Below are 24,779 nucleotides of genomic sequence, written 5' to 3'. Positions count from 1 at the left end.
GGGGCTGGGGCTAGGAGGGGACTAGCCCCAGGTGCACATTAAAAGCACGCAAACAAGGCGCTCCCACACAGGGATCCATGTTCCTCCCCACCTGGCCGGCATGTCCCCAGCCCCAACGTTGGCTGGCTGGGCTCCCTCCTACATGGGCAGGCAGGTGGTGCAGCATGGCTCTGCTTAGCTCCAGTGGTGAGAACTGGGCTGGCGTGGCAGGCTCTGTGAACCCTACACACTCCACCCAGTGCACACCTGCTTGGTAGTGTCAGCATTAAGGGTTGGACTGGCATGGTGGGTTCCGTTTGCCCTTCATGCCCTGCCCAGCACACACCCCGGGTGCCGGGAAATGCTGCAATGCCACTGGATATATTTGTAGAACTGGAAGGGACCCCAAGAGTCATCTAGTCCAACCTCCTGAAATGCAGGAACCTCAACCAAAGCATCCGTGACAAATGGCCATCCAACCTCTGCTTTAAAACTTTGAAGGAAGGAGAGTTCACCACCTCTTGTGGGTGTCTGTTCCACTCCCTAACAGCTCTTGCTGTTCTTCCTGATGTTTCGCCGGCATCTCCTTTCTTGTAACTTGAATCCATGGGTTAAAATACTACCCTCCAGGGCAGGAGAAAACAGGCATTCTCTATCTTCCACGGGACATGTGGGTCAAGGAATAAGAATACAAGGTGGTGCTTCCAAGGTCTCTGTGTGGAGCCTAAATCCCCCTGTCTGGCCCAAGGCTTGTACAGGCCGACACACACAATACATATATTTCCATTAGCTTTCTTTAGATCAAATTCTGCAGCTTTCTATTTGTGAGCCAGAGGCTCCAGGAGGATTCCCAGCTGTTTCCTCACACCTGATCAGTTCTGCTTGTCAGACTCACGTCAGTTTCTGGCAGCATGGGAAGCAGTACAGAAAGTGAATCCTTTATGATAATTCCCTTGCCCAGATTTGTCTGGCCTCATCGTCAAAGTCTGGGCTTTTCAGGCTGGCAGATTTAAAAGGAGTCTGAGACACCAACAAGCCCCAGTGAACTACAGGCCTACAGAAGGTGGGCTGGTCAGTCACCCATCCTGTTTGTGCCATTGTGGTTCTGCATGGCACTTTTCTAAAGCTGCCAGCCCACCAGAGGAGAGGGGGAAAGAAGTCAGGATTCACAAGGTGGAGCTGGGCAAAAAGGAGAGGACTGTTGTGGGTGCATCCTAGAGTTTGAGTCCTGTCCCTGGGAAGGGTTACTTTAGTGACCTAGAGATGCTGGCAGAAAAACCTTAACCGGAAAAGGCTTAGCCGAAATCCACCCCACCCCTGGCCAGGCAAAATTCACAACCATGTTTGTTGTCTGTGAACAGTCCACTTCCCATTTTTTTAATTTTCATGAGGGCAGGCAGGCTGTGAATGGGACTTATGTGTTCATCCCACTTACTGATTAATGTGCTGGACTGGGAAACCAGTATCAAATCCCCACTTGGCCAGAAAACGAACTGAGTGGCCTTGGGCCTGTCACCATCTCACCTGCTTTCACAGGGTCATTGCACTGATAAAATAGAGAGAGGGAGAACCGGGTAGCTTGAGTTTTCTAGAGGAAAGGTGGGATTATAACTTAGTAAATAATGTCCGGCTCCTGCTGGGTACCCCATTATCTTACCCAGAAGAAGAGCAGACATGTTTGCCTTCAGTCTGATTTGGCTCCATTATGATTCTGTGTAGCTGCTAGTCATTATTTCTCAGTCTTGCAGAGTTGCTGTGAGGACAAAGTGGAGCAACTCGCTCCTCTGCATACCAGCAATAATTTGGCCTCCATGCTGCCTGAAGCCAAATCAGAGTGAGGGCAATAGTTTGCCCCCTCAATCTAGCATCTTGGGTGGGTGGGGGGGGGGGAGAGATGAAAAGAAGAAGAAGACAAAAGTAGGTAAAAACTGAGCAGAAAGGGCACCCAACAAGAATAGGGACCATGGCTACTGTAAGTGCAGCCAGGACACAAATAGCCAGTGAAGAGGGGGGTTAAAAAGGATGAAAGGAGCACAATTTTAAAATAAATACGTAAATAAAATGCCTTATATAGTACTCATATATAGTACTTATATAGTAGCTGCTACAGAATCTGACAGATGCTCAGCAGTGCATGAGGCAGAGGTAGGTAGAATAGAACAGAGATGCTATGTAGTCAGGGTAAGAAAGGCTGAGGTTCAAATCCTGACTGCAAGGCAGTAGAGGATGGGCCATATGGCAAATGGGTCACTGCCCTATCAATCACAGTCTGCCCTCAGCCAGCACTTCCCTCTTGCCTGCCTGCCTTCCTACCTAACAACCTGTGTAGGAGGGTCGCTCTGACTGACAGCCTCCTCTTCCTTAGTTTCAGTGTTGCCCCCCGCAGAATTCAGCAGGTAGGAATTCTAACCCTAGCATTTCCAACCAACACCAGCCACCACTGCACCAGGGGTGATACTTTCTCACACAAACCTACCTTACAGGGTTGTTATGAGGATAAAAATGGGATGGCTCTATGAGCTCTTCAGATGGAGAGCCAGATGCAGATAATTATGATCTCTCCAATAGCAAGTTCTGGTGATGAGTGCCACCAGGAATGTGGGCACCAAAGAACAGGAGGGAGGCATCAGCACAGTTGGTTTAACTGTAGTGTTTGAGGAAGTTATAGAAAACAACAAGATCTTCAGACTGGAGAATCTGTGGCTAGCTGGCTGGAACCCTGAACAGAAACTCTCTGATAAGGAGGTGAGAAAATGCTGCAACATTTTGTTGCAGGACCCGCTTGTTCATATTGGTCATAATGATTCATAGAAAACAGGCCACTCTCTTCTGGGCTGCCTGTCCAGATTAGAACTCCTTGCCCAATGGCAGTGAATCACCCAGTTTTGTCTGACCCAATTTTCAAGCAAGAGGGGAGCAGTGGCAGCTGTCAGAGAGGATAAACATAGCACTGCAGTCAATAGGAATGATATATGGGACACAGCAGGAAAGGGGAGGGCCGTGGCAGCAGATTCAGGTCACGATCTTTTTCCTTTTTTCCTCATAAGAAAAGGACATGTCTAGCACCTGCAGATCCTACTGAATTGAGCTGGGAGTTATAATCCTTAAGTAGCTTCCATCTCTTCTCTCTCTCCCCATCTCCCTCCTTCCCTACCCCCCCTCCACATTTTGAGAACTTATAGATTCAGCATCAGCAAAACAGCACTAGGCAAGTTAGCTTAGAAAGGCACCTCAAGGAAGCAGCATAACAGGGTGAGCCAGCATGCTATCCACCCAATGTCACTGGACTCTAACTCACATCATCACTGGCCATTTGCCATGCTGGCTGGGGGTGATGGGAGTTAGGGCTGATGGAAGACACTGTGGTACAATGGTTAGAGTGCTGGACTAAGACCTGGAAGAGCAGGGTTCAAATCTGAACTTAGCCATGAAGCTCCCTGGGTAACCTCAAACCAGTCACCACCTCTCAGCCTAACCTGCCTCACAGGATTGTCACAAAGAATAAAATAGGGAGTGGGAGAACCATGTGTACAACCCTGATGGTGGGATATAAATGTAATAATACTAAAGCTTATAGTACAAGAACAATACCATTGCCTTTAAAACATGGACAAAATCTCTGAGTGTAACACTTCTTTGTAGCATTTGGCATCATGCAACAGGAGCATAAAGGAAGAGGCAGTCCTCAGGTTGGTTAATGAAACCTGTAATATACTATAGAATGCCCAAAGAGTTTCTATTATTCCAAATATTCCCCACAGATTCAGCTGAGACTTTGAGTCACGGGGGCAAGGTCTGGGACCTAGTAGATTAGGATACATTAGGATCTTGATTGTGTCAGGAAGGATTTCAGCAGCGCCTACTAGGGGGAATTAAAGAACCTTTTAATGAGGGTGAAAGAGGAGAGTGAAAAATATGGTCTGAAGCTCAACATCAAAAATATGAAGATCATGGCCACTGATCCCATCACCTCTTGGCAAACAGAAGAGGAAGAAATGGAGGCAGTGAGAGATTTTACTTTCTTGGGTTCCATGATCACTGCAGATGGTGACAGCAGTCACAAAATTAAAAGACACCTGTTTCTTGGGAGAAAAGCAATGACAAACCTAGAGAGCATCTTAAAAAGCAGAGACATCACCTTGCTGACAAAGGTCCATATAGTTAAAGCTATGGTTTTCCCAGTAGTGATGTATGGGAAATTATTTGAATTATGGTGTGGGAGGAGACTCTTGAGAGTCCCATGGACTGCAAGAAGATCAAACCGATTCATTCTGAAGGAAATCAGCCCTGAGTGCTCACTGGAAGGACAGATCCTGAAGCTGAGGCTCCAATACTTTGGCCACCTCATGAAAAGAGAAGGGGACGACAGAGGACGAGATGGTTGGACAGTGTTCTTGAAGCTATGAACATGAGTTTGACAAGCTGCGGGAGGCAGTGGAAGACAGGAGTGCCTGGCGTGCTCTGGTCCATGGGGTCACGAAGAGTCAGACACGATTAAATGAATCAGCAACAACAATAGTGGCACCTGGGTGCCATGCACTCTGGTTTCAACCCCCCCCCCCCAGGCTCAAAGAAGACTCAGAAGGAAAGGACGAATCATGTGGGGAGCCATTGTCTGCCCCCCCACTCCAGGAGCTTCCAGGCTAGAGGGCAAAGCTTTGTCAAATTCCTACAATCCAGAAAGCATTTTAACAATATCAGAGCCAGCTGCTACAGAATCAGGCAATGACCCTTTGAGAAACAACAAGGGCAGGGTTAACATCAGGTCCAGACCAGCTAACCTTTATAAGGCTAAGAGTTGCGCTGAGATAACTGTCCTTCGGTGAGTTCCTAGCCAGCATGTGCCAGTGATTTGTTCAGGGTCCTGAAAGGCCAGAGTTTGGGGCCTTTTGTGATCCTGCCTAATCTATCTTGACTTTACCCTAAAAGAGGTGACTCTGCTCCTCGGGACAGAACATTGCCCTTCTAGCAAGTGCCATTGCTTCAACCCAATTTTGCTGGAATTTAAGCTGTGAGTTTGGTGTCTCTGGATGGACTGGAGGGTGTGAAGAATGGCAAATACTCCAAAGCCCAACAAAAACTGCCCCATTTGACTCAAACACACCACCATGAAATCTAACTGAGACCCAGAGAAGGTCAAGCCTTCAGATCTAACCCTGAAACCTGACAACCCAATTGATGGTATCATACGACCACATTGCTCTTTAGTAATAACAAAAGGAATCCAAACTGGCAGTCTTGATTCACAGTGTAATCCAAACAAGGGCTGAGTGGGTTGCTGCTGTAGTCATTCATACTATCATTCATCCTCTCTTTATTCTTAACATACTTGCTATGGCTAACTGCCATGATTGCAACCACTACAGTTATGATTTCAGATGCTAGTGGACAGCAGCTCCAGCCAGACCAGGCTAATGGCTGGGATGAGTGAAAGTGTAGTCTAACAACATCTGGGGATACACAGTTTCTTCCTACTTGAAATTAGCCTTTGGTCTGATTCCACAAGACTCTTTTTAGCTTTTTCGTCTTCATTTAATTTCCCCCTCAGTTTATAACCTACCTGGCACATAGAAAACTAAGATATCACAAAGATGACTAAGCTACAATCCTTTCCCTTGATGAGCAAGATGGGAAGTTTTTGAGTTAAGAGAATTGTCCAAGAGTCTAATCTCCCTCTCTACATTCAAAAGTGGGAGGGCTAGCATCTCCAGCTAAGGATCTCAGGAGCAGAGATGGGTTGGGAAAGGGCATTGCCAGAGATCACCAAGGAGCCAGTGCAACACAGAACAGAAAGGGAGCATAAGAAGACCTCTACTGGGTTAGAACAAAGGCCTATCTACTCCAACATTCTTTTATGATAACGGCCAAACAGATTCCTCCCAGAAGCCAAGTGCAACAACCCCCCTCCCTCATTTGTGTTTCTCATGCTGCCTTCAAAAGTGGAGGGAAAACATAAACCACAATGGCTAGCAGCAACTGATAGCCTTATCCTCCATGAATTTGTTGAATCCTATTGGAGATGACTATGATTAAGCAGTATATAAATTGTTGAAATCATCATCATCAACAACAACTTTGGTAGCCAGCACTACATCCTGAAGAAGTGAATTGCATAGTTTAATTCAGTGCTGTGCAAAGACAATAGCAGGCAATGTTGGGAGTGTGCTTAACATGACAAAGATCCCATGTCAAACTCCTGGTTAAGGCATCAGGACTGAAAAAGGTTTCAGAATGTCATTGTTAGCAGCACTAGTCAAGATGGGCCAGTGGTGTAACTCAGTTATCAGATAGCTTCGTATGAGCAAGACTAGAAGTGGTTACTTAGCAGGGAGAATAGGATGGGTGCCTTACAATATATCTGTGACCTTTAAAACTACGCTTTAGCCTTACCCTCCTCCTCTCTCTCTTTCCCCCACTACAATCGAGAAGGTGGCTCTCAGAATAATTAGCTAAGATCTTTGACTTTCTTCTCCAGCTGCTTTGCAAGAGCTCATTAAGCATTATTTACAGGGCCACAGGTAATGTGTCTCCTCTGATCTGATTAGCAGCCAAGCACAAACCACTGTCACGAATCAGTAATCTGTTGTGGCTTGAAGGACAGTTTAGGGGAAAGAGCAACGTCTCCAAGATACCACTTACTGTCCTGAGTTGCAAGAGTCTGTAAGGAAGAGGAAAGGAGGAGAAAGGACCATCACAACCAGAATGACATCACGTTGGTCAATCTAGCACAGCTGTAGGGACATAGGAAGCTGCTAGCAAGGGTAGGATCTATCTAGACCAGTCCACACTTAGGGTAGCCCACATAGTATCCTCTATATGTTGTTGGGCTCCAGCTCCCATCATCCCCAGTCAACATAATAACAATAATAACAATAATTTATTATTTGTATCTCACCCATCTGGCTGGGTCTCCCCAGCCACTCTGGGAGGCTTCCAACAAAGATTAAAAATACATTAAAATGTCACACATTAAAAACTTCCCTAAACAGGGCTGCCTTAAGATGTATTCTAAATGTCAGGTAGTTGTTTATCTCTTTGACATCTGATGGCAGGGCGCTCCACAGGGCAGGCGCCACTACTGAGAAGGCCCTCTGCCTCGTTCCCTGTAGCTTTGCTTCTTGCAGTGAGGGAACCACCAGAAGGCCCTTGGCGCTGGTCCTCAGTGTCTGGGCAGAACGATGGGAGTGGAGACGCTCCTTCAGGTATACTGGGAGTTTAATGGCCAGAGATGACGGGAGTTGCCATGCAGTAGTACTACGGGGAGTCAATCTTGTTTAGACTGACTGACAGTAGCTCTTCAGGACTGCAGGCAGGGATCTCTTCAAGCCCTACCTGTTCTTTCACCTGAAACATTCTGCATGTAAACCACTGAGCTTCATCCCTTTCTCCTGCTACTCTGAGGAGCAATCTTCTCCAAGGATCTCAAATAGAATTCCTTCTCAGCTCTAACATATGTGGCAGGGATGGCAACCATTGGCAAGGGATCTTTTATAGTAGATTCATTAAGGCTTTAGCCAATCTGTGCTTCAGCGTATCTGTGGTCACAATTGGAAGATGGCATCAGAGTTGGGCCACAGTACCCATAATCCTGAGCTATTAGCTATGCTTGCTGGGGTTGAAAGGAGATGGAACCCAAGAACAGCTGGAAGGCCACAGGAGCCCCACTCATGAATTTAAATCACCACCATCCTCATTGTATGCTTCAGTGATGCTTTTTCACACACCCTCCCCTTAATCTCATTGACTGAGTCAACCAGGCTCAGTTAAATTATTTTGCAGAGAGTACCCTCGGATATAAAACCCCACACTGGATGCTTCTGGCTATGGAATGCTTCTGGCTAGAACCTTTGGATGCTTCTGGCTAGAACTTTTGGCTGGGAATGTTATCATTATTATAGTTCAGGATAGAGAACCTGTACCCTCCAGGTTGTTGGATGCAAAATCCCATCATCCCTGACCATTGGCAATGCTGGCTGGGACTCCAGGGCAAAGCAGGGCAGGCAGATCATTGCACATCAAGGTCCTATGCCACCATCTTATGTCAACCCTTGCCAAAATGTTCTGTTTCAAGAGTTTCCATGGACTCTTGCTGCTGGGGAACCAGCCAGTGGCACTTCCATCAGCCTACATGTTAGGCAGGTGGAAGGAGGAGCTCCACATTAGTGAAGTGCTGGTGGCATCATTTCAAAGACAGAGGCCAGCAGAACTGGATGGAAGGGCATCTTAGCTCAATCCACCACCACCACCCAAGCCCACCACAAAGATAGTTTTGACTGCACCCTAAACCACACATTTCGAAGTAAGATCATGTTAGGTGTCAGTTGTCCCACTGCTTTTGCATTCCTTGACCCCTAGAAGAGTGATTCCATGCACAGCTTTCCTTATATTATCACAAGTAAAAGGACGAGAAACATGCATCAGCAAAGAAAGAGAAGGAAAAACAGAATATGGCTGGGCTTAAAGGTTCCTAGTTTAGATTATTTGGGTTCACAGAATGTATGAGTAGGGTGTATGATGAAGTAGTATTGTTCTGAGGGCCAGTGTTGGGGGGGGGGCAGAAGCAAAACAAAGGTTGCATAAGCACCATACATTTGAAATACACACACCCGAGTCATGGGAACTATAGTTTACCACTCAAAGCCACAATTCCCAGCACCCTTGTCAAATTACAGTTCCCGTGAACTTTTTTTTAAGGCGTGCCTTAAATGTATAGGGTATATGTAGTCAAAGTTTTAAAAAAGAAACATAAAATATCACAGATTTTCCACCTAAGTCCCCCCTGAAAAATGTGGTGAATACCTGCAAAAATATCACTGAAATTGCCCTTTTACTCCATGTGAACAGGGCAGTGAATTCAGGGTGGGGAATTTTCATTCAATGCTACAAAACTTCAGGGAAAGTCATGGAACATCCTAGAGAGGGAATGGAATGGAGATCAGAGGAACTGATGCCAGTAAGTCCAACTCCTTTCTCCCCTTACCTTGTAAGTGGAGTTTGCTCTCAGCGCTTTGCAGAAGGACAGAACTCACAGAGTCCAGATTGTCGTAACTGTTACAGCCCAATGGGCCTGTCCGTGTTTCGGTTACCTAATGCAGCAGAGATTTTAAAAAGAAAGCACGCAAAATCATTTCCTTTGCCAACAGTATGTAAAGACTAGGGAATGGTATGTAAGTAGAGCCTGTTGGATCAGAACAAAAGGCCCATATGGTCTACCACTCTGTTCTCATGATGGCCAAATGCATATCTAATGGAAGTCTTACTTGAGGGTAAGAGTTGTCTCTGCATTTGTGATTCCAAGAAACTGGTATTCAAAGGCATTTAGTGCCTCCAGTTGTGAAGGGAGAGCCTTGCCATGGTGGCTTGTACCCATCAATATATTTTTTTTACTCAAAGAATTTGCGTTATCTTCTTTTAAAGCCTTCCAAGTTGGTGGCCATCACTGCCATGTGTAGGAGAGAGAACCACAATTTAACTCTGCCCTCTGTAAAGTTCTTTCATTTAAGAGTCCTTTCTAAATTTCACAAAATTCATTCAGCTCATGTTATATGGGAGGGAGGGGGAAAAAATTCTGTTCACTTTCTACACACCATGAATTTCTCTATGAGGGGGTCATGTTTCCAGAATCCCCTGGGGAATTCCTCTTCCCCATTGCTTCCACACTTGAGGAGGAGCTTAAAGTGACAAGAGTAGTCAGAACAGCTGTTGAGGAGGAACCCTCAAAGTTTGCCTAGGCAGCTAGCTAGCGGAGAGTGTTGTACAGCACTTGCATGTTGGGAGCCAATGTAACTGAGTGCTTTGCCAACAAAGAATTAAAACCCAGTCATTTGTCCTTGTTGGTCCAGGTGTGGGTTGGTCTGGGTGTGGGTTGGGATGCTCACAGGGTTGTTGTGGGGAATAAATGAGAAGGCAGAGAACCATGTGCACCACCTTGAACTTCTCGGAGAAAAGGTAGGATATAAATGCAAAAAAAATTGCAAAGCAACTTCCAGTGGTGGGGTTTTATTGGGGGGGGGGAGGGGATTGCAGCCTGTAATAGCTTAATTAGACCTTTGCTTGGGGAATGTGACTTCTTTTCTCCCCGCCCCCCTGCTCCATTCATCCAGTATCGGTAGATTGCTTTCACAGATTGAAAAGGTCTTTGTCTGAAGGCCCATTTCTGTTTCTTTTGTCAGCGCCCCTCCGCTGCTACTCTCCCATGCCTTGTTCTGCATCCCTGACCACCTGTATCTGGAAAAGTATTGTCCAGTCCTATTGTCAGCTCTTGTTGCTGATACACCTGAGAGCCTGTGAAAAGACTTTCAAGCTAAATTGTGCAACATAAAAGGCTGGACAGAAACAACAGTTACCATTGTGTGAGCTCCTTTCTCTCTGTGTGTGTGCAAAGACGCTCCTCTCCACCTCCCTGGTTGGGTTTTGTGAGGTGTTGACTAGAGCTGAACTTGACATACACAGAAGCTGCAGGGGCTGGTTCATTAGGGCAGATAGGGCACTGCCAACTAGTCCACGCCTGCCTGCCTGCGTACAACCAAACCAGGGTGGCACCTCCTTGTCCTCCTAAATCCCTTGTGGAACTCAGCAAGAAAGAGGATGGGAACAATAGTTGAATTAGTTTGACTGTCTATCAGTGACTCTGGTTCCACTGTTGGCCTTCCTGCCTTCAGCTCTTCCATACCCTATGGGCAGCAGCCAGTGGGGGTTTTTCTGGGGGTACTCAAGGGTATGCATTACCAGCACATTTTTTAAAAGGCTAAAAGTGTGGCAGGGATCCCCAAGTGACATCTAGTACAACCCCCTGAAATGCAGTAATCACAGCTGAATTCCTGGCAGATGGCCATCCAACCTGTTTTAAAACGTCCAATAAATAAGAGCCCATCATTTTCCATTCCACTGCCAAGCAGCTCTAACTGTCAGCAAGTTCTTCCTAATGTATAGTTAGAATTTCCTTTCTTATCATTTGAATCCATTGGTCTGAGTCGTGCCTTCTGGAGCAAGAGAAAACAAGCCTACTCCATCTTCAGTGTGACAGCCCTTCAGATATTTGAAGATGACTATCATATCCCCCTCTCAATCTCCTCTCCTCCAAGCTATACATACCCAACTCCTCAACCATTCTTCATAAGGCTTTGTTTCCTTCTGAGAAGAAAACTGTTGGCTTAACTTTTGTGGGTTTGGGCACCTGTGTCTGCAGGGGCTGATTTTGGGGAGGAAGCAAAGTGCTTTAGAAACAGAAAGAAAAGAAAATGGGTGTTGTGTTCTAATTGGTGGTGATAGTGGCAATAGTTCCTTTTATTCTTATTCTTATTCTTATTTTTGCCTTGCCTGTGGTGGTGGTGGAGCTTCTCAAGACTGCTACCTATTCCTTCCAAATGTTTTGGACTGATGCGGCACAGCAACACGTTGGAAGAACAGCATTTGGAACAAACACATCATCACCACCACCACCAGCAGTAGCAAGACCTTATTGTCCAAAGGAGTGGGCATCTTCCACCCTCCTCATCCTAACACTTTCATTGGTCAACACTGCCTTTTTGTTTATTATGCACAATAAACCCTTTCCCTCAATTTCTCATTTTTCCAATCTCAAGTTCAGCTATTTACATTTCTGCACCAGTTCCCAATTCTTTATATATGAAAAGTCCTCATGACATTTCATCAGCAACATAACATGTACTGACCTGGACCCTGAACATTATCTAAAGCCCTTCTTAATGCCTCCTCCATGAGAGGGTGACAACATGAGAACAAGCCTTTTCTGTGGTGGCTTCCTCTTTGTGGAATGCTGTCCCTAGGGGGGCTCACCTGGCATCTAAAGTTAGCCTTTGGCTAATTAAATAATCTATGGCTTTTAAAAAAAGGGGGGGTTGTTTTGTTGCTGCTATAGCAGCGGTTGTTTTATATATTTTGTGTTTCTGTACAGTGAACCGCCCTGTGATATTTGGATAAAGGGTGGTATATAAATTTAATTAATAAAAATCATGCACATTTCTCCTTGTATTCAAATTATAATGTATATGCACACTTTCTAATAGTTAATACATTTTTTGCACACACTATTTAGTTAGGGAAGTGCACCACAAATTTAAGAGAAGAAAGAATTTCAAAGGATGTATGTGTTTAAAATCATTTATCGTTTGAGGAAGAGAATATCAAGTAGTTTCAGCTTTAAAGGCAAACTGAATCAAAATTCTCCCCAATCCTTACCTGCAACAAAATGCCTCCTAAATGCTGTGATGTTGTTCCTTTCCATCACAACATCAGTACCCCCACTCTCTTTAAATCCAGTTTCCTCAGGCTCAGTGAACACATGCAACCAAAGCCATACCTTGATTGCTCCGGTAGAGATCTGGATCTCATGAAGGCGCCTCATAGTTCCATCCCGGTCCAAGAAATAGGAGGAGGCGAGCTGGTGAAGGGACTCGACACTTTGGGAGGCATTGCCTGATTTTCGATCGAGTCGGCTTTTATCCATGTACATGGTCAAAGCCTCCTCTCCTAGCAGGGAAAAGAAGAAAGCATGAATGCAAGGAAGAGGAAGAAGAGGGGGAGGAGGAGGAGGAATAAGAAAGGAGGAGGAAGGAGAAGGAAGAGATTGGTGAGAAGGAGAAGAATCACGGTGATGATAAGGAGTAGGTGTAAAAGTGTTGCTACATCACTGACACCCAAAGTATGAAAAAGAACCATAAGGAAAGCTTCACATCTCAGTGCAAGCCTGCCATTTTACATTCTCTTCATCGATGTTGTTTTAAACCATAAGCAACAAAATCATCATTTCGAACACTAGGAAGAATCTAGGGTGATGTGGAAAGTGCATGGGATTTTGTGAAACCTGACAAAGGACACATGGAGGATCTCTGCTTCTATTTAAAAAGTAAAGGCTTCTAGTACTTATATGTGCTTGACAACATTGACACAGTGTCTGCAGAACAATAGCACAATTAGGGCTAGGAGTGTTGTCTCGGCAATACGCACACAAACACAAACACACACACAGAGATTTTTTCCAAACTTATGTTATACATATGCACGCCTATTTCCTCAAGTGTACCCCAAAACATCCCAGGTCAGATCAGGGCTGCTCTGAAGCATCAAATCAGGTCCTAAATCAAATGGGGGGGGGGCGACATGCACAGAGCTACTATGGAGTAGCAGTCACTGGGATGAAAGAAGTGGTGTCACAATTGTGAACATGCCCATTTTCACCTGCAAAAAGCATGGGTGGATATGTTCGAGGAAGGGAGGAAAAGAGCAACACATCACCTCCCTGGAAAGAGCCAGCAACAGTAATCAAGAAGGGTTAATAGATTTTTTCTGCATTATTAAGTCCTAATTTCTCATTTATTAAGCAGACGCAGTGTTCAAAGTCATCTTCCCTTCAGGGCATTCCCTGAAAATTAGCTTTCAGCTCTGCCCACTCCATCCTCAAGCAGATGCAGTCCAAGGAATTGCCTAGCACATTCTCTCTTTACTTCTACTTCTTCTTTTGTACAGAAACAAAAAGAGGACAGGGCCTTTTACTGGCACTGGGACAAAGGGATTGGCACTGGGACAGATCAGAATTAGGCTGGGAGGGCCAGACATGCTGCAACAAATGGGACCTCCCTAATCTTTTTGCACACTTTCCGCTTCTGGGAAGCCTTTTTTGCTGCCAATGAAGAGGTTTCCTTGATATGCAAGTAGCAGCCTCAGAGAGGTGATATTTGCCATGACCATGGAACTTAAAGAACAATTTGAAGACTTCTGCAATTAAGAGCTAGTGTTTTAAGATGCTTCCAGGTGTCCTGTTTATTGAACTTTCATCCACTCAAGGAGATTAGATGGTGTTGGCGATTTAATTACTTTTCTTTCTTATCTGTATACAATGAGGCTGGATGATGTAGCATCAAAGCAAGTGTTGTCCCACACTTCTCAGTGCATTTTCCAGCTGCTCTCCTTATCCCCAGAAGTCTAATCTTTCGGGAAAGTATGGTTGTTGCACAAGACCTCCCAATCACCTATAATTGTGCAACTTGGATTTGTGATTAAATCCCATTTTGTGATTAAATCCCACTTGAAAATAGGAACAGGCTGGAAGAGACACAAATGTGGTTGTTTTTCCTTCTCCCTCCCAATCTCCCCTTCCTTTTCTGTCATGTCTTTTAGAGCATGAGCCTAAATGCTGCAACCATATTATTACTGATTCTTCTAAGCTACTAAGGGAGTCTTATTTTGGCTGGAAAATGACCCTCTACACACACACATCCATGGTCCCGTGGTTGCTCAGGCTTCCCCTCAGCCACTATCTGCACAAGGAAAGAAAAAAGCACATTAATTGCATCCACACAATTAACACAAGCTCTAATTTAGTCCATTGGTCTACATCAGGGACTGGACTGGGTGTTTCCATAACTCAGGTGTTAAGCAGGTGGCAGCAGAGGATAAGACTATGGCTGCGCACATTTCTACATTCCTTGATTTTCTGATTAGGTTTGAGCCCCACCAGAAGAATCAGGCTTACCATCAAGTTATGACATGCATACACAAAGATGCTGTCACAAATCAAACACTGGAGGCTTATCTCAGCTCATATACCCGCCCCCCGAAAATACCATACCATAGTAACGAACAATAACAATACACAACCCCTCCGCCTCTGCCCATAGTTTAAAGGTCCTAGATTATTTAGTTAGCCAAAGGTCTGGGGGAAGAAGAATATTACATAACTTTAGGTGCCAGGTGCACCTCCCTGGGAAGAACATTCCACAAACAGGAAGTCACCACATAAAAGGCCTGTTCTAATGTTGTGCTCTCCAGACCTCATGCAGAGGAAGCACACTAAGAAGGGCCTCTAATGATGATTGGAGGGTCCAGGTTGGGGAGAAGGAGAGTCCTTGAGGTATTGTGGTTCTGAGCTGTTTAAGGTTTTATAGGTCAAAACCAGCACTTTGAATTGGGCCTGGAACCTAATTAGCAGACAGTGCTGTCAGGCCAGGACTGGATTTTATATGCTCTTTATTGTCCTGGTGAGCAACCAGGCTGCTGAATTCTGCATCATCTCAAGTTTCTGGACAGTCCTACATGCAACATGTTGCAGTAATCTAACCTAGAGCTGTTAGACTTGCATAGGCATCTGGTCTACTCATGTAACAGAATGAGGTGCTGGAGTCCTGATATGGAGAATGTGAACATATAAGACAGAGAAGGGGAAGCTGTGCTATTCTTTAACTACAACTCCTATCATCCCAGACCACACCTGGAATACTTTGTCCAATTCTGGGCACCACAATTTAAGAAGGATGTTGACAAGTTGGAATGGGTTTAGAGGAGGGCAACCAAGATGATCAAGGTTTTGGACACTAAGCCTTATGAGGAGTGCTTGAAGGAGCTGAGTATGTTACCTGGAAAAGAGGAGACTGAGAGGAGATATGATAGCCACCTTCAACTATATTAAGGGCTGTCACATGGAGGAGGGAGCTTGTTTTCTCCTGCTCTGGAGGGTAGGACTCGAACCAATGGCTTCAAGTTTCAAGAAATGGGATTCCGTCTAAACATTCGGGAAAACTTTCTGACAATAAGAGCTGTTCAGCAGTGGCGCAGACTCCTATGACAGGTGGTGGATTCTTTTTCCTTGGAGGTTTTTAAAGAGAGGATGGATGGTCATCTGCCATGGACTCTTTAGCTGAAATTCCTGCATTGCAGGGGGTTGGACTAGATGTCCCTTGGGGTCCCTTCCAACTCTAAGATTCTATGATCCCTGACCGTTGACCATTTTTCCTGTGGCTGCTTAGAGTTAGAGTCCAACAATATCTGAAGCATATTAGAATGGGCAAAAGTGCTCTTAAAAGTGTATCACTTTTGCATTCTGCTTCCCACCCCAATTTTATCTGGTTATCAAGCTAGACAGATGACTCCCTGCTTCAGAAACCAGTTTAGGGCAAGCTATTTCACTGATGAGTTTCAGAGAGATGAGATGTCATTCATAGGTAATGGTGTGTTGATCTGCAGGTCCTCAGTGATCCTCAGTGTGAGCTAGAACTCATCCCCAGGTTGAGCTCAGTGGTAGAGCCTCAGCATCTCTAGGAAGGACTGGCCTGAAATCTTAGAGACCCTCTGTCAGTCAGTGTAGACAATAGCTAGATGGACCAATGGTATGACTCATAAGGCCGCTTCTTATGTTCCTACATTTGTACTTTTGCAAATCTTGGTATTTCCACTAGTCGGAGGATACCACCCTCTTCCACCTGAATGTTACTGTTTTGGTTGCCGCTGTGGACGCCATTTTGATGCAAAGGCAGCAAAACATTGAGAGATTACTCACTGTAGAGCTTAGAGGCTTAGTTCTTATCTCTCAGGGGACTGTCTTTTCAGTAGCACTTAAGAACACTAGAAGATCTCTGTTGGATCAGACCTGAGGCCTGTCTCAGGTGTGGTGGCCTTTTTCAGCCCAAGGCCCACATTTCCTCCAGGGCAAGCTTACTGACAGTGGTGGGTGGGACCGCAGACAAAAAGTAGGTGGAACAAATAATGCACCTACATTTGGCTAGTTCTCTCTCTCCGCCCCCCACCCCCACCCCACCCTGACAAGCAAGAACACATCCCAGGCAGGGGAAAATGTTCAAGAAGGCTACAAAGTAGGGCTGGCGGCCAGTGTGGCCTAGGAAAAGGGGTTGTGGACTGGGGAAGTCCCAAAGGACAGACAGAAAGGCTTAGAGGGCTGTATTTGGCCCCTGTTCCCCACCACATCCTATCTAGCCCAGCACTCTGTTCCCACAGTGGACAGCCAAATGCCTTTGGGAAGCCCCCCAAGCAGGACACAAGCACAATGGTTGCCTCCCTCTTATAATTCTCAGCAGCCAGTACTCAGAAACATGGAGACACTGTATAGTCATCATTGCTAGTAGTCACTGAATTTGTGAATTTGCTTAATCCCCTTTTAAAACTGTACTATGGGATTTGCTTTAAGGTGTGTGAATAAGTACTTCCTTTTACCTGCCTTGTTCTCTTACTATTGCACTTCATTGGATGACTTTGTTTCTAGCATTATGTGAAAGGGAGAAAATCCTCTACGCCTATCCACTTTCTCCACCCCATGCAAACTTTATACACCAGTTCCCCTCCCTTCATCTTTATACACGTCTCCCCACCTTCATCGCCTTTCTTCTGAGCTAAAATGCCCCAAATGTCATAATGTTTATTCATAAGAGAGTTGATCAGTTGTACTATTGTACTCCAGTGGTGAACAAAAGTGTATTTGGTTTTCCAAGTGTGATTGCATCATGCAACATGTGGTTGCATGCAGGTGAGGATTTCTATGATGCTATGCTCTTCCAGATCCACCCCCCTCACCCCTCCACACACACACAAAAAGAATCCACACAGAAAAGTTTCATGTTGGGTAAAAGTGTTCAAAGTCTGCACTTCTCTTTGACCTGATGAACAGTAATAATACGTTAGGGCTATATAGTGTTTACAAAAAAATAATTACTCACTGAGTATATTCCAACATCCCAAACAACACCCTCCCTCCGCCCCCGCCACCAAAAACCCCCACTCTGTGCATAGAAAGCCAATAGGTCAGGGAACATGCTAGGTGTGAACCTTTATCATGGGCAAATGGTTTTCAATTTCCAAGAGTTTCTTTATTCATCACATTATATCCAACCTTTCATCCAAGATGGCATACATGGCTCAACCCCCATTTTATCCTCAGAACGACCCTATGAAGTAGGTTAGGCTGAGTGGTTCAAGGTCAACCAGTGAGCTCCCCAGCCAAGCAGGGACTTGAACCTGGATCTCTCTGGTCTGAGCACAGCACCAGCATAGCACAATGGTCTGTACACCAATGAGGGCAATGAGACACAGAGGAGCACTCAACCACCCAACTCCCCATGTTACACCCTAACAAAGGATGGCACAAGACTTATGACTTGAGAAAGAAAGAATAATGTGCACACTTAGGGCTTCATTAGTACCCATCAGCACTAAGAAGCTGGCACTGAAATGCCTTCTAGTGTTGTGGTTTTCAAGCTCTTTGGGGGTAAGTACTTTTGTCTGCATTATCCCAATGAGAAAGAGGAACTATCAAATGTCAAGAGATGATAGGTTGTATGAATATTCTGGCTGAATTGGGGAAGTTTGTGTGTGTGTGTGTGTGTGTGAACCTGAAGTCTCCAAATAGGAAAATACTTCTGCTCATAAACAATGCATGCTCCCCAGAGGGTCCCTTTGCCTCATCCTCCTCTTTACTGCCATCAAGACAAATCTTTCATTCCTCTTGCGCCTTTCCCTGGCGGCTCTCCCTCCCCATGCGCTCTGTGCTGGGGGCTGATGGAACGCTTAGCTCCGCTGTCCATCGCCAGCTCTCGTTACAAGCCTGTGCATATTTTAAAGTGTTGTGTCATAAAATCAGGAGCACGAACAAGCCAAGGTGAATAATTCACCATCGCGCCTGAACAAAATTAAAAATATATTTCACCGTCAAAAGGTCTGTGTTATTCGGAATTTCCAGGGAGATAAAAAGAAAGAAAAAAAAAAAGGAAAAGGAAAGAAAATTGGCTGGTTGTAGGAGGTGAAATGAAGAAGCAAACCCTAGTCCCTCCCTCATGTAAATTCAAGGCACGCAGTCAGATCATCTGCTTGTTTGTTCAGAAAAGTGCCACTGTGTTCAATGCAGTTTAATCTCAGGCAAGTGTGAACTGAATTGAAGCCTGAAGCAACAATCTAAACAATAGGGATAGAGAACCTCAGGCTTCTCTTTTTACCCCTCAGGACTCTCCACAGGCCACACCTGATTCCCAAAGGCCACACCCTTGAGTGCTTTTGCATGGCTGGAATGTGCCCTTGTGCTGCAATAGTGCCTCTTCTTGCATGAATAGAGAGGGGTGTTTCTGTGTGAGAAGAAACCTCTGGGTTTTGCATGGCTGGAATATAACTTCATGTTCAAAGTTAAGAGTCAGATTCATTGTTCTGCTTGTTTCTGCATCTGGCCCTTGCCAACAGCAGCATGAGGGCTCCTCAAAAGGCTGCACATATGTGAATATGGCCCTCAGTATAAGCAAGGTTCCCCAGCCTTGTTATGCATGTTTACCTGGAAGTAAATCCCATTGAACTCAACAGAGTTTACTTCTGCGTAGATATGCAAAAGCTGGAGCGAGACAAACCACTTAAGAACATAAGAACAACCTGCTTGATCAGGTCACCTAGTGAAGCATATTGTTCCCACAATGACCACACAGATGCCTGTGTGAAGTCAACAAGCAAGACTTGGGCACAAGGGCCCTTTCCTCTTCTGTGGTTTGCAGCAACTGGTATTCAGAAATATCAATATCTCTCAGCAAAGCGGCACATCAATCAATAGCCTTCTCTTCCATGAATCCATCTAATCTCTTTTAAAGCCATTTGAGTTGGTGGCTACCACTATCTCCTGCAGGAGTGAGTTCCATAGTTTAACTATGCTCTGAGTGATGAAGTACTTTCTTTCTGCTTGTCCTGAATCTTTCAGAATCCAGTGTTATAAGAGAAGCAGAAAAACTTTTCTCTGCCTACTTTCTCCATGCCATGCATAATTTTAAAAAACGTCTAGCATGTCACTTCTAACCCACATTTTCTCTAAATGAAAAGCCTTGTAGGACACTGCAGAATTCCCATGGTGCTGAGCAGTAGCCTCCTATAACTACTTGCTGCAAATTGCCCTGGGAGTAGAAGAAGAAGCACAGTGACCCCAACACCCACCTCCCTGAGATGCTCCAGAAGGATACTGTGGTCAACAACATCAAAAGCCATTGAGAAATTGAGAACAAGCAGGGTTATACTCTCACCTCTCTCTCTCTCTCTCTCTCTCTCTCTCTCTCTCTCTCTCTCTCTCAATAAATGCCACTAACACGGGTGACAAAGACAGCTAATTGGGGATGCAATGGTGACAGAGAAGTAGGCTTGCATTGCTGCCAACACTGTCACGTGGTAGACACGGTGAAGCAGCCTCACTCATGTTTGTCAGGTTTAGACAGGGTCCTATACCACCTGCACTCTACTACCAACCCTCCTGCTTCATGGCATGCAGGTCACAGGAATATCAAGGAGACCTATGTTCTCCACAGCAAAGATGAGTGCACTCAGCAATTGTGTCAATGACTCCACACATTTCACCATTCCACAGTGAGACAAGAGACTCAACAAGAGTGTCAGCCATGTCAGCTGAAAAATCCCCCAGAGCATTCAGGATTCCACCAGTCTTCTAGGGCAGACCAACTCAGTGGGTCCCCCCACCCTTGAATATGTGGTTTTTTAAAACAAACAAACAAACAACAGAATTCTCATAAAAAATAATCATAAGTGGAGTTTTCCCTGCTTATGGACACATTTGTGTATAAAGTTTTGACTACTATATACATTTTTTTTCCTAGTAACATTCCTTTCTGTTTGTTATTTTCACTAATTATACACACTTTCCTTTAATAGACACATCATTTGGTTGGAAAACTGAGCTGCAAAGCCTGGAGCAGTGTGAATTTCATAGGATACCTGTGTTTTGTTTTGTGCATATGTTGAGGAAATGCAAAATCAGCTAAGTTCACTTTGGAATGCAAACACAACCAATATCCTCCCCCATCCTTACTCACCAACCTCCTACCCCAAACCCTTGCAGGAAAGGTGCAAACCTCACTGCCACTTACCTCCCAAAGTAGCAGAGATGAGTATGTGTGTGCCGTACTTTTTGATGATGGTATCAATGAACTGCTGTGTCGTGGGCCTCCTGCCCAGCAGGCGGATGCTCCTCTGGAACTCAGGCATCAGGGGGACGGGATTGCGGAGCAGGTCTCTCCGCTCGATGGCTGTGTTCCTCACCTTCCAACGGGCAAATTCCCTAAGCGACAACACAGGAACACAACAAAGGTGAGGTTCCAAGTCCAGGCAGGAAAGGCAGACCACTGGGGAAATGGTTTGTGGAGGAACACAAAGGGGAAATATTGTGCAACTTCACCGCATCTTACGCCACTGGGGAGATACCCAGGCACATTTCCAGGGCTAGAGCTAAAAGGTTTGAGGGCTGGAGAAAGGGGAGGCAAAAGAAGGAGAGGAGGAGAGGAGAAGGAAAGATATTATTTTGATATGTATTGATTCATCCCATAGTAAGAACCAGACATCCCCTAGATGTGGAGGAAACCATTCACTTGACAGAATGAAACTGAACATCGCTCAAGGGGTGAGAGGATGAATCTAGGATTTTTCAACCAAGGAATGTGAGTTTTCTGAGCAGTGCTCTGTGCCTGTATTTCAGGGACTACACTTGAACCTGCAGTTCTCCAAATGTTGTTGGACTCCAACACCCATCAGCCACTAGCCAGCATAGCCAATGGTTGTGGATGATGGGGGTTGGAGTCGAGACACACTGAAAATTATGGACATGATTAACTTAGGCCCTGTAGTTTAAATGGGTCTATTTGGAGTAGAATAATATATATATATATCTGGAGGACCACAGGTTCCCTATCCATGGACTATACCATTTCACAATCTTTGAGAAACAGCTTTCAAGTTTGTTTGTACAGCTCTGTCTGAGCATTGATTAGTGTTTCATGGGTGAACTGATTGGTCACAGATGAACAAAATCTCATTTCAGACTATAGGTTGGACAAGAACTTTCCAAGGAAACAACATTAGATTTGTGATACCCCAAAACATTTGCAAGCTGGGCAAATTGTATCCTGAACCAGACCCATACAGATTATGATAACTTAACCACTGGCAATAGGCAGGTGTCACAAGGGAATTCACATAAAGTCCATGATAGTGATATGAATCCCAGTGCCCTCGTTCTGCAGCAGCGAATCCCAAGTTTTGCAAGAAGGTCACACCTTCCTGAGTCCTCTGAATGAAGACGGACAAGTGAACTAATCTATAGATGGTATCCCAAGGCACAGAGTGGGCAACATCACTTTTTCATTTGTCTTTCTCCTTATGGCAACCCTGTCAAGTAGGTCTTAGTTATCCTCATTTTTAGAGTAGCCAATTGCCCAAAGCCCTTCAGTGACACAATGGCTTGTTGCCCATCTAGACTGAGTTCCATATTCTATCCTCTCTGCCTATTATCTAAACTGACAGATTTATTTTTAGAGAAGTTAAAATATTTGGGAAGATTAATGCTGAATCAACCATTACAAACTGTATATAAAAATAATCAGTGTCGCTTGAAACGCCTATTCAAATCACAGTTCACTGCCATCTCCCTGCTCCCAGTACTTCAGCTATGTGCTTTGGTGTCAATAATAATTCAAAAAGATACAAGGCTACATTTTATATATGTGTGTGTTCTGCCCCAACAAAGGAATAATAGCATCCATTCATACATGTGCTGCAGACAGGTGTGTTAAGTACTGTGGGTTGTATCTGTTAGTCCTACTAGGAAAACACCCTTTGAAATCAATATACATGATCAATTTACTTCTATTAATTTCATTGGGTCCACTTTCAGAAGCACTAACAATGAACACAAACTTATATATTTTCCTAAAAGGAAGTGAGCGAGCCCCTACCCAGCACCCCAAAAGCCAGTTGAGTCCCTCTTTCCTCTGATTAGACCACTCCAGTGAAGTAAAGTCAATTCCACATACAAATTTTAAACAAAACGAACACAGGAAATCTAAACAAGGCTGCACACTTCTGACTATGCATGTTAATTTGAATGATGATTCCATGAAAGTCAATCTGTTTGACTTCACAGAAAATATTTTAATTTTCTCTTTCAAAACTTCAGCATCTGAGATAAAGCTTCCCACTTCCCAAAAAATGCACACTGGCCCTTCTCTGCCCTTCCCCAGTTGTTTTCATTTCCCAGTACCACTCCTCCTCCTCTGCTCCCCCTCCACTCCCTCAAAAAGGAAAAAAATAACCCGCCTAAATTCATGTGGTTCTTCCTTTGGGTGCTGGGGGAAAAGTAGCCACTTCAATTCACCCTAGAGGCATAAAATAGCACACTATTTCTTTATGTTACATATAAACATAGGGAAATACATTTTACCGAGCCATACCTTCTGTCCATCTAGAGCAGAAGCTTTCGACCTTTTTGAGTCCACAACTTCCTTGACCAACTACATTTTTTCTGCAGCTCCCCTGTGGGGCTCAGGAGCCCAGTTATGTCATCCCTTGCCTGCAGAGCTGGCAGCCCCTCACCCTTTTTTGAACACCCACTCAGCCTCCTCTCCTTGGGAGTCCTCCGGGTAGCGGCTGCTGCTACCCCTGGACTTGTCTGTCCATTCCCAGCAGCAAGGGCTGGGGGATTGGCAGGCTGGGCTCCCTCGCCCGCTTGCTTGCTAACTCTGAGGCCGCCTCAGCTCCTGGCAACCAGCACCCCCTGGCCAGCTGCAGAGGTACCGTTTGCCTGTGGAGCTTGTAGCCAGGGCTGCTGCAAAAAATAGCTGTGCGAGCCTTTTGGGGGCAGAGACATGAGAGGGCATCAGAAGAAGGAGGGAAGGAAAGAGGGACAGGCCAGTGTTTCCCACAGCACCCATGACCATCTTTCAAGGTACCCCATGGTGCCACGGCACACTGGTTGAATCCTGCTCATTGATGCTGAACCTGGGACCTTCTGCATGCAAAGCAGGTTGCCCAACACATGAGCTACAACTCTTTCCCTAAGGTTGGGCATTTGCTGTGGATGGCAAGGAAAACCTGACTACAAATAAAAAATATGCTGCCACAGCAAGTAAATGCAAATTGATTGTGACATGGCAAATATTTCACTGTTTTGCTTTGTCAGCATGCCCAGAAATAAGTGCAACAACAAGGAAGCAGGAGTTTGGGGAAGCAATTAGGTTTCGTGGGGAGTTTCCAGAAACTATCCCACCTTAGCATTGATTCGTACTCCAGCAAGATGGTCAGGAACACCTGGCCCTTCTGAAGCCAATCAAAAAAGGAACTAAACAGCCACAAGGATCCAAGTTAAAACTGGATAGCTGCTGATTCCTTATATTATTACATGGGAGGTGGAAAAGGGTAATGAATGGAAACAAAGCCTTATGAGGAATAGTTGAGGGAATTGTGTATATTTAACCTGGAAAAGAGGAGACTGAGAGGAGATATGATAGTCATCTTCAAATATCTTAAGGGCTGTCCCATGGAATATGGAGCAAGCTCGTTTTCTCTTGCTTTGGAGGGTGGGACTCAAACCAAAGGATTCAAGTTACAAGAAAGCAGATTCTGACTAAACTTCAGGAAGAACATTCTGATGGTAATAGCTCTTTGAAAGTGTAACGGGTCTCCCATAAGAGTTGATGGACTCTCCTTCCTTGGAGGTTTTTAAGCAGAGGTTGGATGGCCATCTGTCATGTATGATCTCCCCACTACGTCCTCCCCACTCCAGCTCAGTTAGATGAGTAAGGTGCTGATAAAACCAAGGTCACAGGTTTGATCCCCATATGGGACAGCTGCATATTGCCGCATTGCAGGGTGCTGGACTAAATGACCCTCTGGCGCCTTCCAACTCTACAGTGCTGCAGTTCTATGAATGTTTATAATGCAACATGGCTGGGTTGCCCATTTCCACTGATACTGGAACTGTGTGGCTTGGATTTAGTTCTAGGTTCAGGGTAGGGAAGATTTTCCAGCCTGAGGGCCACATTCCCTACTTGGCAAGCTTCCAGCGGAGACATGCCAGGGATGGGTGGGGGCAGAGGCAAAAGAATGGGAAGCCAAATAATGTAACTTTTACCTTTTTCACAGTAAGCTACCTTCTACACTCACACATCCCTATCTGTCCGTATGAAGCAGAGTTGGTGAGGCGCGTCGCATGGAGGAAGCCCCAGGGGCCGGACAGTGAGTCCCAGAGG

General features: G+C 45.2%; 1 protein-coding gene across 2 annotated transcripts in view; it reads right to left on the bottom strand.

Annotated features, from left to right (window-relative positions):
* BRINP1 (BMP/retinoic acid inducible neural specific 1) overlaps positions 1 to 24,779 on the bottom strand; it is a 109,026-nt gene that overhangs the window by 17,464 nt on the left and 66,783 nt on the right. For both annotated transcript variants that reach the window (XM_083721733.1, XM_083721734.1), the window contains exons 3-5: positions 20,628 to 20,818; positions 12,302 to 12,471; positions 8,960 to 9,065 (exon numbers count right to left, since the gene is read on the bottom strand). In XM_083721733.1, the coding sequence (XP_083577859.1) occupies positions 8,960 to 9,065; positions 12,302 to 12,471; positions 20,628 to 20,818 (467 nt within the window). The remainder of the gene's footprint in view (positions 1 to 8,959; positions 9,066 to 12,301; positions 12,472 to 20,627; positions 20,819 to 24,779) is intronic.

This window comes from Podarcis gaigeae (assembly GCF_964106915.1).
Source record: "Podarcis gaigeae genome assembly, chromosome: Z".
In the NCBI taxonomy this organism is placed as follows: domain Eukaryota; kingdom Metazoa; phylum Chordata; class Lepidosauria; order Squamata; family Lacertidae; genus Podarcis; species Podarcis gaigeae.
This window is presented reverse-complemented; position numbering and strand designations above follow the sequence as displayed.